A 13650-nucleotide genomic window follows, 5' to 3' on the forward strand; every position below is an offset into this window, starting at 1 on the left:
TCTATTCCTCTTCCTTCAACACGGTTCTTTTAAAAACACAGAAAACAAATATAAAAATAAAATAATATTATAGTAATCTTTGAATCGAACGAGTAAAAATTCATGTGTCAAATATTTACATTGTTGTTCTAATATTACAGAAAATTAATATTTAGATTGCATTATCAAGTAAATATTAGATGGAAATTAAAATATACTGTGTATAGGGGCGGGGCCTGTCTGTTTGAAAATTAATGCCTTGTTACAAACTCTATTTGGAATGGAGTGGTTGAGTGGCACACTGTTTCAGTCCTAACCCTAAACTTCAGACCATGGTTAATAAATGTCACCCTGAATATGAACTTAGGCATCCTTTTACGTAAACCTAACTCAATATTAGAACACGTCTATTTTAACTCTTAATTAGTGGCGCATTAAGGAAAGCTCAAAAGGCTAGAGTTAAGCACATGTAAATTTCAGTGACACTTAGGAAGGCATGGTCTAGTGCTAGAAAACATGTTTACCATCTAGAAAGTCTTGATTGGTCCCCTTGATTGGACCCTTTACCTAAAACAGGTGATGCAATGCACCACAGAGGAATTAGAATCCAGGTGGAAAACAATAGGCCTAGCAGTTGGCAGAGGGAAAGTGTGGTCAAATGGTAGAGCATTTGACTGCTAGCTCAAAAGTCTTGAGTTCGGATCTTGGTTCCGACTTGAGAATGTAGGACATCCCTGAGTCCACCTGGCTCTGAAGATTACCTGACTTATGTTGGGGAAAGTAAAAACACATGGACTCTACTTCATCTGCCCAATAGATTACTAAGTCTTAAGAGGAATTTTACTTAGCAGTTGGCAATAAACTTTTTAATATTCTCTTTTCTGTTGTCTGCAGCTAAATATTTTTTTAAAGCTGTAGCATCATGTCCATAGGATCAGCTCAAGCTAAGTCCACTTGCACTCTCAACCCCTCTGCTAGTACTCCTTATCAAAGTGTAGAAAAAATATCATAACACCTTACCAGACCCATGTAAGTGTAGTTGCTTGAATCCAGATCAAAGAACTGACTGGCATCCCTCATCTTCACAAAGCCTCCAGCTAGGGCAAAGGCGCCAATGTTGCTAGCATCAATGGGGTTAATGGTACACTGGCCGGAATTTAAGTTCAATGAAAAGACTAACCCTAAAGGCAAAAAAAAACATTTGGCCATGTAAGCTTGTTTCAACAAAAGTTAGTTTTAATTAAATGTGAATTATTATATTGTTCCTAATTAACATGAATTGATATATCTGTCCTAATTAAACATGAATTGATACATTAGTCCTAATTAAACATTAATTGATTTATTGGTCCTAATTAAACATGAATTGATTTATTTGTCCTTATTAAACATCAATTGATATATTGGTCATAATTAAACAGGAAATAGAAATATTGATCTTAATTAATCATTAATTGATATACTTAATTGCATGGTTAATAGGATACAAAAAGTAAAGTATCTAAAAAAAATATTTTTCAGCAATTCATGTCGCACCTCCAGTTACTTGGCTATTCAAAATTCTTTGGGTTACTTTGTTTGCCCTTTGATTTCTTTAAATCAATGTTAACTAAAAACTAGACAGCTATCTTTTTAAAAAGAACTCATTTATAACAAAAGGTAAAAATGTTTCAATAATGTACACCCTGTGAGTTTTTAAAATAAGGTAAACAATTTAACAATGAAATGTGAGAAAAAAATTAATTTCACATGGAATCTTCACCTGTGTTGAAGTCAGAGACTATTCTTAAATAAGATTTGTCACTGCCAGTGTTTGGGTCAGGTGGGTCTACAAAATCTTGAATAAACAAGGCTTGGTTGTGGATGTATTCTTCCTGTTTGAATAAGTAATAAACATGGAATAACCTAAACAAACAAGGCTTGGTTGTGGATGTATTCTTCCTGTTTGAATAAGTAATAAACATGGAACAACCTAAACAAACAAGTTTTGCCAAATAAAGATTAAAGAAATAATTTAGTTGACTTCTGGTTCAAGCATGTAAGATTTACTATGACATGAACCGGGATCGTGCACAAGACACACGCTGGCAGATAAAGCAGAGTTCAGGAAGATGGTGTGGTCAGCACTAAGCCCAGATGCCATAGTTTCTCTAACAAGAGTCAGATACTCATCAGAGCAGGGGTTAATGTCCAAAGCCAGGGATCTGAAGTCAAGACTTTCGAGTTAGCAGTCATAATTGCATTGAAAAAACAACATAATTTTGCTTAAGAAATTGATTTTCCACATATTAATAATAATATTTTTGGTTTTAACTGTGATTAGAAGAATTCTTTAAAATAATTTAAACTACTATATTTTTGTATTTCAAACAAATTTGTATTGATTACTGGTATTTGTAATTTAATAAGAATAAGTGTCACAGCAGCCCAATTTACATGGCTAATAAAACTACCAAACAAGTCAAGTTTTAGGATCAACAGTATTAGAACTCTTCAAGATGCAAACATACAATTGTGTAGGTGAGCAGAGGTGGATCTGGGTTGGATGACTTGTAGCCTTCCAATGTGATCTGTTCACCTCTGAACCGGAAGTAGTTGGGCATCTGAGGTAACGGGATTTGAGTCGAGGGTGCGTTGGCGCAGATCATATCAGGTGGTAGCTGGAATACAAGGAAAACATTTAATTTTTAGGATGTTTGGTAGATGTCAATCTCCTAGTTAAGTTCAAGGTTTGGGGTTTGGTTTGTTTCATTTATTTTTAAAACAGATGCATACTTTAGGGGATATCCATAAATGACGTCAGGCTTTTTTTGACGATTTTTACCTCTCCCCTCCCCTCCCCCACACGTCATCACAAAAAGTCAGACCCCCCCCCCTAAAATGATGTCACACCTCAGCCTACAACCCCCCTCAAAATTGCAGTTGAATTTTTTTTAAAAACATCGATATTTTTCCAAACTCTTGTCTGAAATCTGTCAAAATAGAGTATTTTAATCAATTCCTATTACAATTTATTAAAAGTTTTCTAAAACTCGAAATAACGTCTAAAATTTGTTTTCTAACATTTATTTTTTTATAATGAAAAAAAGTGTGACGTCGCACCATCTTAACCCCCCCCCCTCATCACACATCGTCACAAAATTACCGACCGACCTCCCCCCTCAGAGTGTGATGTCATTTATGTACGACCCTTTAGAGTGATCCTGTTATATTAATATTTCCTTGTGGTTTTCAATTACACATGATCTACCCTATATGGAGTCTGTACTTTACTTAGGTTTTGTTAAACATAAAACATTTTTGTTTCTTTTTCTGAGATATGTGTTTACAAGTAGAATGCAGATAGACAATTGACCATTTTGCCAGAAATCTTTTTGTTGGGAGGCCATTCATACTGAGTAATATGGGGAACCTTTCATTAGGCGCCATATTGTCATGGGATTTTTTTGTTATGGATATTTTGAAAGGTCCAATATGCTGAGGTTGGTTTGATGATCATTTTGTTTTGGATATTTTGAAAGGTCCAATATGCTGAGGTTGGTTTGATGGTCATTTTGTTTTGGATATTTTGAAAGGTCCAATAAGCTGAGGTTGGTTTGATGGTCATTTTGTTTTAGATATTTTGAAAGGTCCAATATGCTGAGGTTGGTTTGATGGTCATTTTGTTTTGGATATTTTGAAAGGTCCAATAAGCTGAGGTTGGTTTGATGGTCATTTTGTTTTAGATATTTTGAAAGGTCCAATATGCTGAGGTTGGTTTGATGGTCATTTGATGTAATAACAGCAGGGCAAGCTCAATACAAAATTTAAAATGAATTAAAATAAAACCAGCAAGAAAAAAAAATATTTACCCTGAAGTGGCGATCATTTGGCTGGATTTTTTCAAAATGGGTGAAATCGATCCTGTAGAATAGATTTTTTTCAAAAATAACTTCTTGGGAGATATTCATTGAAGCTATCATTTTGCTAGAATATAATCTTAGTGTGATATTTTATATAAAGGTATAACAAATTACTCTTAACTAAAAAAGGTTTCTGAATACCTGTTCCATGCTAAAAACTGCCTTGACCTACATATGCAGCACCCCCACCACCTGTCTGTTAGCTAAGAATAGCTTTGACCAACATATTAAGCAGACCCTACCCCTCCAGGTGTAAGCTAAAATCAGAGTTTCTTCCAGGCATCTCTTCGGGGGGGGGGGGGGAGGAGAAAGAGAGCCCCTTAAAGAAAGTCTACCCCCCCCCCCCCAAACGAAATGTAATTTATATACAAAATATATACTTTTAACATTGTCCGCCCCCCCCCCCCCCCCCCCCAATGAAAATTTCAAGTGTCCCCCGGAGAAAAAAGTCTGGAAGAAACACTGGCTAAAATTATCATCATTGACCTACATTGTGGTAAGGACTATCTGGTTGGTTGGGTCAGACTTGTCCTGTGTGGTGATAGTGGACCTGACAGGTAAGATAGGGGCGTTGTTTGAGTTGTTCTTGGACACCGCAGGTAGAAGGAACTTTGAAGGATCTGTGGTGTGGGTAGAAAAAGAAATCTTGTCAAAAAAGGTAGTTTTATCACAGGTAATTTTATCACAGAATTTTATCACAGGTAGTTTTATCATAGGTTAAAAATGGTTATTTTATTACAGGTCATTTTCTACTAAGGTTATTTATCATTTGATCGTGTGCCATTTTATCAGTCATTTTATTAGTCATTTTTGAAAATGGTTACTTTATAACAGGTAATTTTATGATGGGTTATTTTATCATGGGTCATTTTAAAACAGGTCATTTTCCAAAATGTCATTTTATTACAAAGAAACAAGCCAACTTAAATTTCTAATGACAAATGTTGTTATCGATAAATATATTATACTATAATTATACTCACTATCGGCTTTGTATCATAAACAAAGGTTAAAGATAATTTTTAAGTTAGGTATTGAGATACCCTTCAAAATTCATCCTCACTGTCACTGGATTTATTCTGATTTACAGTAATATTTTATTACATTAATTTAACTAATTGATTATAGTTAGAGAACATATGTGCATGAGTGTCCAGATAAAAATGACCTACCAACTATCTGCCACTCTGTGAATAGAGTAGTGTCATTGTATGCCAACCATTCACAAGTCCACCATTTATCTGTTGTGATACCTACAACAACAAATAACATGTATAGTAATACTATTGCAGGCCTATAGTAGTTGTGTTCTATTGTTTAGAAAATATAAATGATGAAATAATTAATATGACCATAGATTAGAATTTTAGAACATTTTATTCTATTTTATAAAACTTTACATTTTTAGTTTTTTTTTTGCTTTAGTAAAATTTAGTGTGATGCTAGTGATAACATAATAATTCACAAGAATGCTGATAATTAAAAGATTAACGAATATTATTATAAATTATAATAAAATATAATATTATTATTATTATTTTTTTTAGGACAGGGCTGGAAAAGATCAGTTGTCAGTGCATAAGCCGCCGTAAAGTCAACTCAAGGAACCAACTTGATTCAAGGAATGGCCCTAAACCGAGTAGGCATATTATTATTATGGAGAGGTTTTGGTTTGTCCCTAGGCTCCACATAAATGATAATGATTGATATGATATTTATGATGGGGGGTAATATTAACTTACTTAACTAGATCTATATCTAAGTATTCAAGTAACAATAATGTTGGCTTACCTCTTACAGAACTCTTGCCTTTGTAAGTTATATTTTTCAGCAAAGATTTTTCCCACCCGAACACGGCTGTGTAGAAAACAAACAACAAACACTTATTTCATTACCACAAAAATTTGAAATTGTGTCTTAAATTTGACTTTAAAAATGTCAATGTTTTGCCTACAAGAAAAGAAATACTCCCTGGTGTGTTAAAAAAAAACCAAAAACAAACGACATCCACTTCAAGGCGTGGGTGGGGAGGGTGGTGGACTTTTGTGATGATGTGCTACGAGAGGCTGGGTAAGTTCAGAAAGTAGGGTAATACAAAAAACCACTGCCCATTTGCTCTTTAATAAACGAAGAATGTTATTTTAGATCTAACAGCAATGCATATGTATCACATATTAAAGAAAAATTAAACTAAAGGAGTAACAAAGACAAAGCTATGTTGCCATTGAATTGTGCCCCTTTAGCACGAACGTCATTCCGACAAGACCTTTGTAGATCTAGTTTGTTTTATTCTACGCATGCACATTTCACATGTTTTGAGTTATTTGTTCTAGCCAGAGTTTATTTCAAGCATCTCTACATTGAGCAGTGTTTATTCCAGGCATCTCCCCGGACAGTCTACCGAAATGGAATTTATATAGAAAATGTATACTTTTAACAGTGTCCACCCCGCCCCCCCTCCCGGTAATTTCAAGCGCACCCCCCTCTCCCCCGGAGAAAGAAAGTCTGGAAGAAACACTGACATTGAGGGCCCCCCTCTCCGGAGCACATCTGTTGACCCCAACCCTGACAGAATAGAACAACACTTTAATTTTATAATCACCCCTCCCCCTCCAAAGTTTCAAATACCCTCCAGCCTAAAAGTCTGAAAGAAAAACTGATTCTAGTCTACATTCTACACTGAAAATGACACATAGCTGGACTATAGGATGCCATGAGCCAAGTTTTAACGATTAAAAAAAAAGACAAACATTTTACCTGCCGGTGTGTTTAAACTGAAGTGCCCATTGGCTGGCGTGGCGTGGAAGAGAGAGAAAAATATGCTGTCCTCCAGCAAAACGTCAGTACAGGCCACTGGTCAAGTGGAGATTTAAATACAACAAGTATAAAATATACTAATAATAATAAGATTTCCTGCACTAGAAGACATAAAAAGTAAAATAAACTCATAGATGAATGCTAATAGCCTGTGCTGTTATTGCGATAACAATTCTATATTGACTAACATTTGTGTAAGTTTATTATAATCTTTCTCTATACAGGCATATATATATATATATATATATATATATATATATATATATATATATATATATATATATATATATATATATATATATATATATATATATATATATATGTGTGTGTGTGTGTGCGCGTATGTGTTTGTGTAAGCACACTCACACACACACACACACACACATATATATATATATATATATATATATATATATATATATATATATATATATATACATATATATATATCGGCCTATATATTCCCTTAATAATTCAGTATTTTATAACTGCTCATAGACATGTTGATATTAATTTAAATAGTTTCAAATTATGTTTTGTGACATTTTGTCAAAACGATCAATGAAAATGTCAATTATTAAAAAACCCATCAATAAGCGCACACTGTATTGCGACCTATAAACCCATAAAAATAAATTTAGAAATTCTCGCTGACCTCCGTTAGGGAGAACTGGAGCGACAGAAACTTCGTCGTAGTTGGCGTCCACCCAGATCTGTGCGGGCGTACTGGGCGACATCAAATTGGCATAGGCCAATTGAGATTGCTGAAAATATTTTTTTCAAAGAGTTGTTTTCGAAGTAAAAAATCATTGTCTTTTTTTTTTTTTGCGATTTTGTTTTAACGGAGTTTAGCCGTGGGTTAGGATGATAATGTAACTGTTTATAAAATAAACAACCATTTTTTAGGACAAACAACTATTTTTAGAACAAACAATCGTGTTTTATTTCATAACTTTTCAGTACAATCCACGCAGGTTAGGCTGAACTTCCGCTTTAGCAAATATGGCGGGGGGGGGGGGGGGGGGGGGGGGGGAGGGTGTTAAACACATACTGACATCCCCGTTTACCACACAGTTACGAATGCTGTTGATGTTTATTAAACAATCTCAAATTGTAGATGTTCTCACTTGTGAGCCACATGACCCCCCCCCAGTGACCATACGCCTAGGGTACGGTAGACGTGTTCACCTGCGATTACCCCCCACCCCCACGCGACCATACGTTATCTCCTGGGGTACGGTAGACGTGCCCACCTGTATGTAATCCCTTCCCCCCCGGGACCATACGCTCCTCCCGTGGGGTAGATAAACGTGGGGTTCGGTAGACGCGCTCACCCCACCCCCGCGAACATACATCCCTCCCCTGGAGTAAAGTAGACGTATTTACCTGCGAGTACCCCCACCTCCCACGCGACCATACACCCCTTCCCCTGGGGTACGATACCCATGCTCACCTGTGAATAAGCCCCCCAAACCCCCCGCGACCACACACCCCTCCCCTGGGGTAGGGCAGACGTGCTCACCTGCGAGTACCCCCCAAACCCCCCGCGACCATACTACCTTCCCCTGGGGTACGGTACCCATGCTCACCTGCGAGTACCCCCCCCCCCCCCCCCCCGCGACCCTACTCCCTTCCCCTGGGGCAGGTAGCCATGCTCACCTGCGAGTAGTACTGTTCCGTGTAGTCCACACGGTTCTGGCCCATAGTTTTGCTCTCAGTGAACACGTAGAAGTTGTCGAAGAACTGCGGCATCTTGGCTGTGACGCACACACACATACATGTTTCATCCATAGACGTAATGGGGGGGGGGGGGGAGAAAATCAAAACAAATCGTTAGAGAACCCATACACACACTCACACATTTAGTTTACTTTTCTTATTATATTAAACTCTCTGAGTAGGGTCAATCAGTAAGCCCACACAGTGGATTACGAAGACAGCGATCATTGAAAAGAGTCAGATTCAGTGGATCTAGCTGGAATATCTGGACTTTGTGCGCATGACAGTGGCCTTCTCCAGAGTCTCTTCCAGGTATCTCTACCAGAGTTTCTTCCCCCCCCCCCCCCAAATCTTTTTACCGCCCCCCAGAACGAAATGAAATTTATATAATTTATTTAGAAAATATATACTTTTAACAGTGTCCGCCCCCCGAAGAAAGTCTACCGCCCCCCCCCCCCCCCCGAAAATTTCAAGTGCCCCCCCCCCCCCCCGGAGAAAAAAGTCTGGAAGAAGCACTGATCTCTACCGCCCCTCCCCCCGAAAATTTCACGTGCCCCCCCGGAGAAAAAAGTCTGGAAGAAACACTGGCCTTCTCTCACACAGCCATCAGCACATGCAAAAGAACAGAGATGTGGTGGCTGCCACATCGCCTAAAAGTCAAAAGATCGGCCTAGAAATCCACAATTAAAAAGACGAAGGTCTCGGAGACAAATTTTCTCTAGTAAGGAAACATTCATGCAATAAGGAATTCCCGTCTTTAGTAGGAGGTGAAGGCATTTACATTGCAACTTCGGTGGAATTATAAATTTTAAGGAACAAGAGGGAACAGACATAGACGAGATAGAAAGGACAGGCAAGGCAAAAAAAATGTTTTCATCCAGTTTAACAGGATTTGGATATCTTTCTATATTTAGTTCTAAATTATCTATTATGTTTCAATATGAGGCGGTGTGGTCAAAAGGTGGAGCGTTCGATTGCTAACCCGAAAGTTTCGAGTTCGGATCCCGGGCTCCAGTCCGTACGACGTCCCTGAGTCAACCCAGTAAGGCGGCTGGGCATAATGCAATCCCTTCATATTCTGAGTTAATTGAAACAGGTGAACTCTACTTCATCTGTCCAATGGGCCTTAAGGTTAGAAAGGGTGACTAATAAACTTGTTCTTAATGAAGCGATATTTTATGAGTAAGTCAGCTGTATAAGCTTATAGAGCTGATGTAAACTAAAATAAAAGGCTACCATCTTTGGCTAAGATAAAAGACTAAAGTGGACCGCAGACTGCGTTCCTTGTATAGTTGACCAGATCCAAAAGGAGATAATGTTGTGTTGTGGTTGATCAAGGGGCGTTACTGTTTCAGGATTTAATAGTTAATTACAATATTCAAAACCACTGCAATGCTTTTTTTTTAGATAAAAGGCTCAGTTTAACATAACAGTGTACAACACAATACAATCTCATTGAAATAGAATAAGAGATTATAACACATTATAAAACATGAATAAAAAATTGCTGAACAACGTGACGTAAACGATTAATTGCGATTAAGCTTTGGATTTTAACGACTAAGACTGGTGATAAGACAATGTTGCCTCTTTTTGAAACAGGCACCCCACCCTCCCTTAAATGTGTACGAAGATAAATAAACAGCTAAATAGCGTACACGATATGACTTAAAAAGTTGTAAAAAAATTAAATAGTTGGAAAAGAAAAACAAAATGTTGGAAACACTTTTATTCACGAACTGTCCAATGTGGTCCTTCGTTACTGTAAAAATGCCTTAAAAACCAATAATTATTAGCAATAGAAAGCAAATTTGGTTATATCTCTTATAATCCGCACAGAGTGTTTCATTGTTTATCTTATAAATTGATAGTTTTAACAAAAAACATGAGGTCGAAAACTTAAATAATTTTTCTCGAAGGAGAGAGAAAGACTTTAAAATATATAAGTAACTATAAACACACACAGACAAACAGACATCCACATAAATACAGATACACATACAAATACAGACACACACACACAACAATATAGAAACACAAACACACATATTCATGTATTCAAAAATGTTTAAAATAAAAATAAATACATGATATCTAGCTTAGCACTCAGAATAACGTGCACGTGGGTCACGTGAGTTTGTACTCACGATCATCAGGGCTGGGGGGTACATAGGGTCCCATGTTCTTGGCGCAGAAGTCAGCATCAAACAGGGCAGTAGTCACACACACCAGGACAGGCAGCAGGGCAAATGTGAGGGGAGACATCGCTACAGATCTGTAACAAATGGATTAAATATATATATATATATATATATATATATATATATATATATATATATATATATATATATATATATATATTAATATAGTATATACACATATATTTTATAAAAGTTATATTATATATTTATATATATATATATGTATATATATATATATATATATATTTATATATATATATATATATATATATATATATATATATATATATATACGTTATATGCATATATATATATATATATATATATATATATATATATATATATATATATGGGCATATCGATCGCTCTACCACCCGACCACACCGTCTATATGCTTGAATGTATGTGTGTATTTTGTGTTCTCTTTTTGAGTTTTTAAAATACTTTTGTTTGTACGGTGTATGCTACAGATATTAAACTTCATAAATATAATGCTAATGCTAGACAATTCATAATGTTACTAGCATGGTCTAATATGCAGATATTTTATCACCACACTTACTCTAACCCTCAACTATATGGCAGCAGTTGCCCGTTATAGTAAATAGAGTATTGTATAAATTTTATTTATTAATACAATTGTTGCAAAGTTATGAATTGATTGGTTTACCTTAATTTAATTTTTCTTTCAACAGTGAAAAGAAATCCGAGTTTTTAGATTTATTTATTTGTTTTCACCATAATCCTGAATTCACAGATGAACTATATTATTACAAAATCTAATTACTTTTTTTAACGATTTTTTTCTATTTGAATTTTTCTCTAGACCCTAATACGAAAAATAAAATTCTAAACGAATTACTACAATAATAGGCGTGTAGCGTGTGAAAAATCTGGTACACACTTGGCAAGAGATGGGCACAAGTGTGCCTGATTGGGTTATCTTCATATCTCATTGAACTATTGATTTCTATCGTGATATCTTCAACGCGTTTGACCTCCTCAAGTGCTAGATATGATTTGGTTGTTATCTTGTGAAGTTCTTATGCCATTTTATTTTCTCCATTTGATTATTATATATGTAATTGATGTTCATGTCTTTGATGCTGTGTAAAATCTATCAAATAAATTATTATTACTGATTTAAAGGTTTAAAACAATTGAATTAATAATAATAAAAAAAAAAAAAAAAAAAAGAAAAAAAAAACTAATTGAGGACTGTATAGATATAGAAGAGTGTTTGCTTTTACGTGTCTCATGTAATAACATAACTTTTCCGATTGCTTAAAATTTGTATCATTTTAATTCTCTGTAATCCCAAATTCATTTCAGCTCTACTTTAAAAAAACAAACAAATTCAACCCTCTCCCCCCTTCTCGTCCCCTCAGCCCACCACGCTGATGGAAAAAAAATCCCTTGAATCATCATTTAATTACACATTTGCATTTTCAGTTTCAGGTTGGTTTTTAATTTTTATTTTTTCTTTATATTTAGACGTTTTGTATTAGATCTATGTATTAGTAAACCATCTTAAATGAATGAAAGTAGGCTACAAGTAAGAAAGAAATATTACTATTGTAAATCTGTATCAGTCCTCACAAGCCGGTGATGAAAACTGTAATACTAAAGCGAACACACACAACTGACGCTGTAAATTACATGTCTGAGGCAAAAAAAAAAAAAAAAAAAAAAAAAAAAAAAAAAAAAAAAAAAAAAAAAAAAAAAATTAACGTCAAAAAAAAAAAAAAAAAAAAAAAAAAAAAAAAAAAAAATTGTGAAAGTAGCTTGTCGCAAAATGGCGAAGTAAATAAATCTAATTAATTGATTGAATAAATTTGATGGTAAATTTAATTTTATTTGTTGTATTTATTTATCATGGTTTTTTTAAAAAGTAACTATTAGGATGAACAATGCCACACTGCCATGAAAAAGACACCTTTGATCAAGAACATCCATAATTACTTTATATACATTTTTAGCTTTCTTATTATTAATTATTAAATTGAGTCAGCAGTTTTAAAATGATTAAGCAATTTCCAGCGTCTCGTGTAGCCTCCCCTTAAGAACATTGCCATTATGTTAGTGGATGATGGGAGATAATTACTGTACAGGTATTACAACATTTCTATACGCCGTTAAACTATTTAAGGGAATATGATTATGAATTGATATTTCGAGACTTAGTGGTCCATAGGAAAGAAAGAAAGGAAACAATTTCTTGAAGGACTACGTCATACCTGGGGTGGGGGGGGGGAGGTGAGGAGGTGGGGGAGATTAACAACGAATAACTCAAAGAATAACATAATGGTCAGCGGCCAGGCGTTTTAGCTGATTTGATCTTAGGTACGGTACACATTATAGCTGTGTGAGCTCAAGTCCAAAAAAAGAAGTCAAGGTACTGATACAGCCAGTTTTCGAACTTCAACCTTCAATTTATAATGACCCCCCCTCCCACTGTTCTTCAATAAGACCATTAAAATGGTAAGTTTTTCTTCGTTATTAATTGTAATGTCAGACCTGATTTACTCCAACACTATTTAGTATTAAGTGTCACTCTGTGATTCGCTATACATACATACATACATACATATATATATATATATATATATATATATATATATATATATATATATATATATATATATATATATATGTATATATGTATATATGTATATATATATATATATATATATATATATATATATATATATATATATATATATATATATATATATATATATATATATATATATATATATATATATATATATATATATATGTGTGTGTAAGCAATGAACTCAATCTACATTAACAACGATGTTGGGATATTATTTAGAACTAGAGTTTTTTTTATTTTTAAAAATTTCCTTTTCAAAGACGCAAAATTTGTGTGTATACATCTGCATTCTCTTTTAATTAACACTCGAATTTAGAGCCATCTTTAAAATACCAAGGCCCGCTACTTTCAAGTAAAAGTTGGTAGGTCAAAACCTTGTGTTTGGATCCGTAGGGCGTTTTGTGTATTGGATGAA

At 34.8% G+C, this 13650-nt stretch overlaps 1 protein-coding gene across 1 annotated transcript in view; it reads right to left on the reverse strand.

Moving 5' to 3' along the window:
- LOC131928125 (uncharacterized) overlaps positions 1–11548 on the reverse strand; it is a 16810-nt gene extending 5262 nt beyond the window's left edge. The window contains exons 1-13 of the mRNA XM_059284061.1: positions 11289–11548; positions 10565–10692; positions 8358–8455; positions 7354–7462; positions 6639–6734; positions 5673–5738; positions 5054–5134; positions 4372–4501; positions 3831–3882; positions 2490–2639; positions 1742–1853; positions 1000–1160; positions 1–26 (exon numbers count right to left, since the gene is read on the reverse strand). The exon at positions 1–26 is cut by the window's left edge and continues 82 nt beyond it. Coding sequence (XP_059140044.1) covers positions 1–26; positions 1000–1160; positions 1742–1853; positions 2490–2639; positions 3831–3882; positions 4372–4501; positions 5054–5134; positions 5673–5738; positions 6639–6734; positions 7354–7462; positions 8358–8455; positions 10565–10682 — 1199 coding nt within the window. The 5' untranslated portion in view covers positions 10683–10692; positions 11289–11548. The remainder of the gene's footprint in view (positions 27–999; positions 1161–1741; positions 1854–2489; positions 2640–3830; positions 3883–4371; positions 4502–5053; positions 5135–5672; positions 5739–6638; positions 6735–7353; positions 7463–8357; positions 8456–10564; positions 10693–11288) is intronic.
- Positions 11549–13650: the final 2102 nt, after the last annotated feature.

The sequence above is a fragment of the Physella acuta genome, unplaced genomic scaffold, assembly GCF_028476545.2.
Source record: "Physella acuta isolate Inbredline_101_S28 unplaced genomic scaffold, ASM2847654v3 ptg001465l, whole genome shotgun sequence".
In the NCBI taxonomy this organism is placed as follows: Eukaryota; Metazoa; Mollusca; class Gastropoda; family Physidae; genus Physella; species Physella acuta.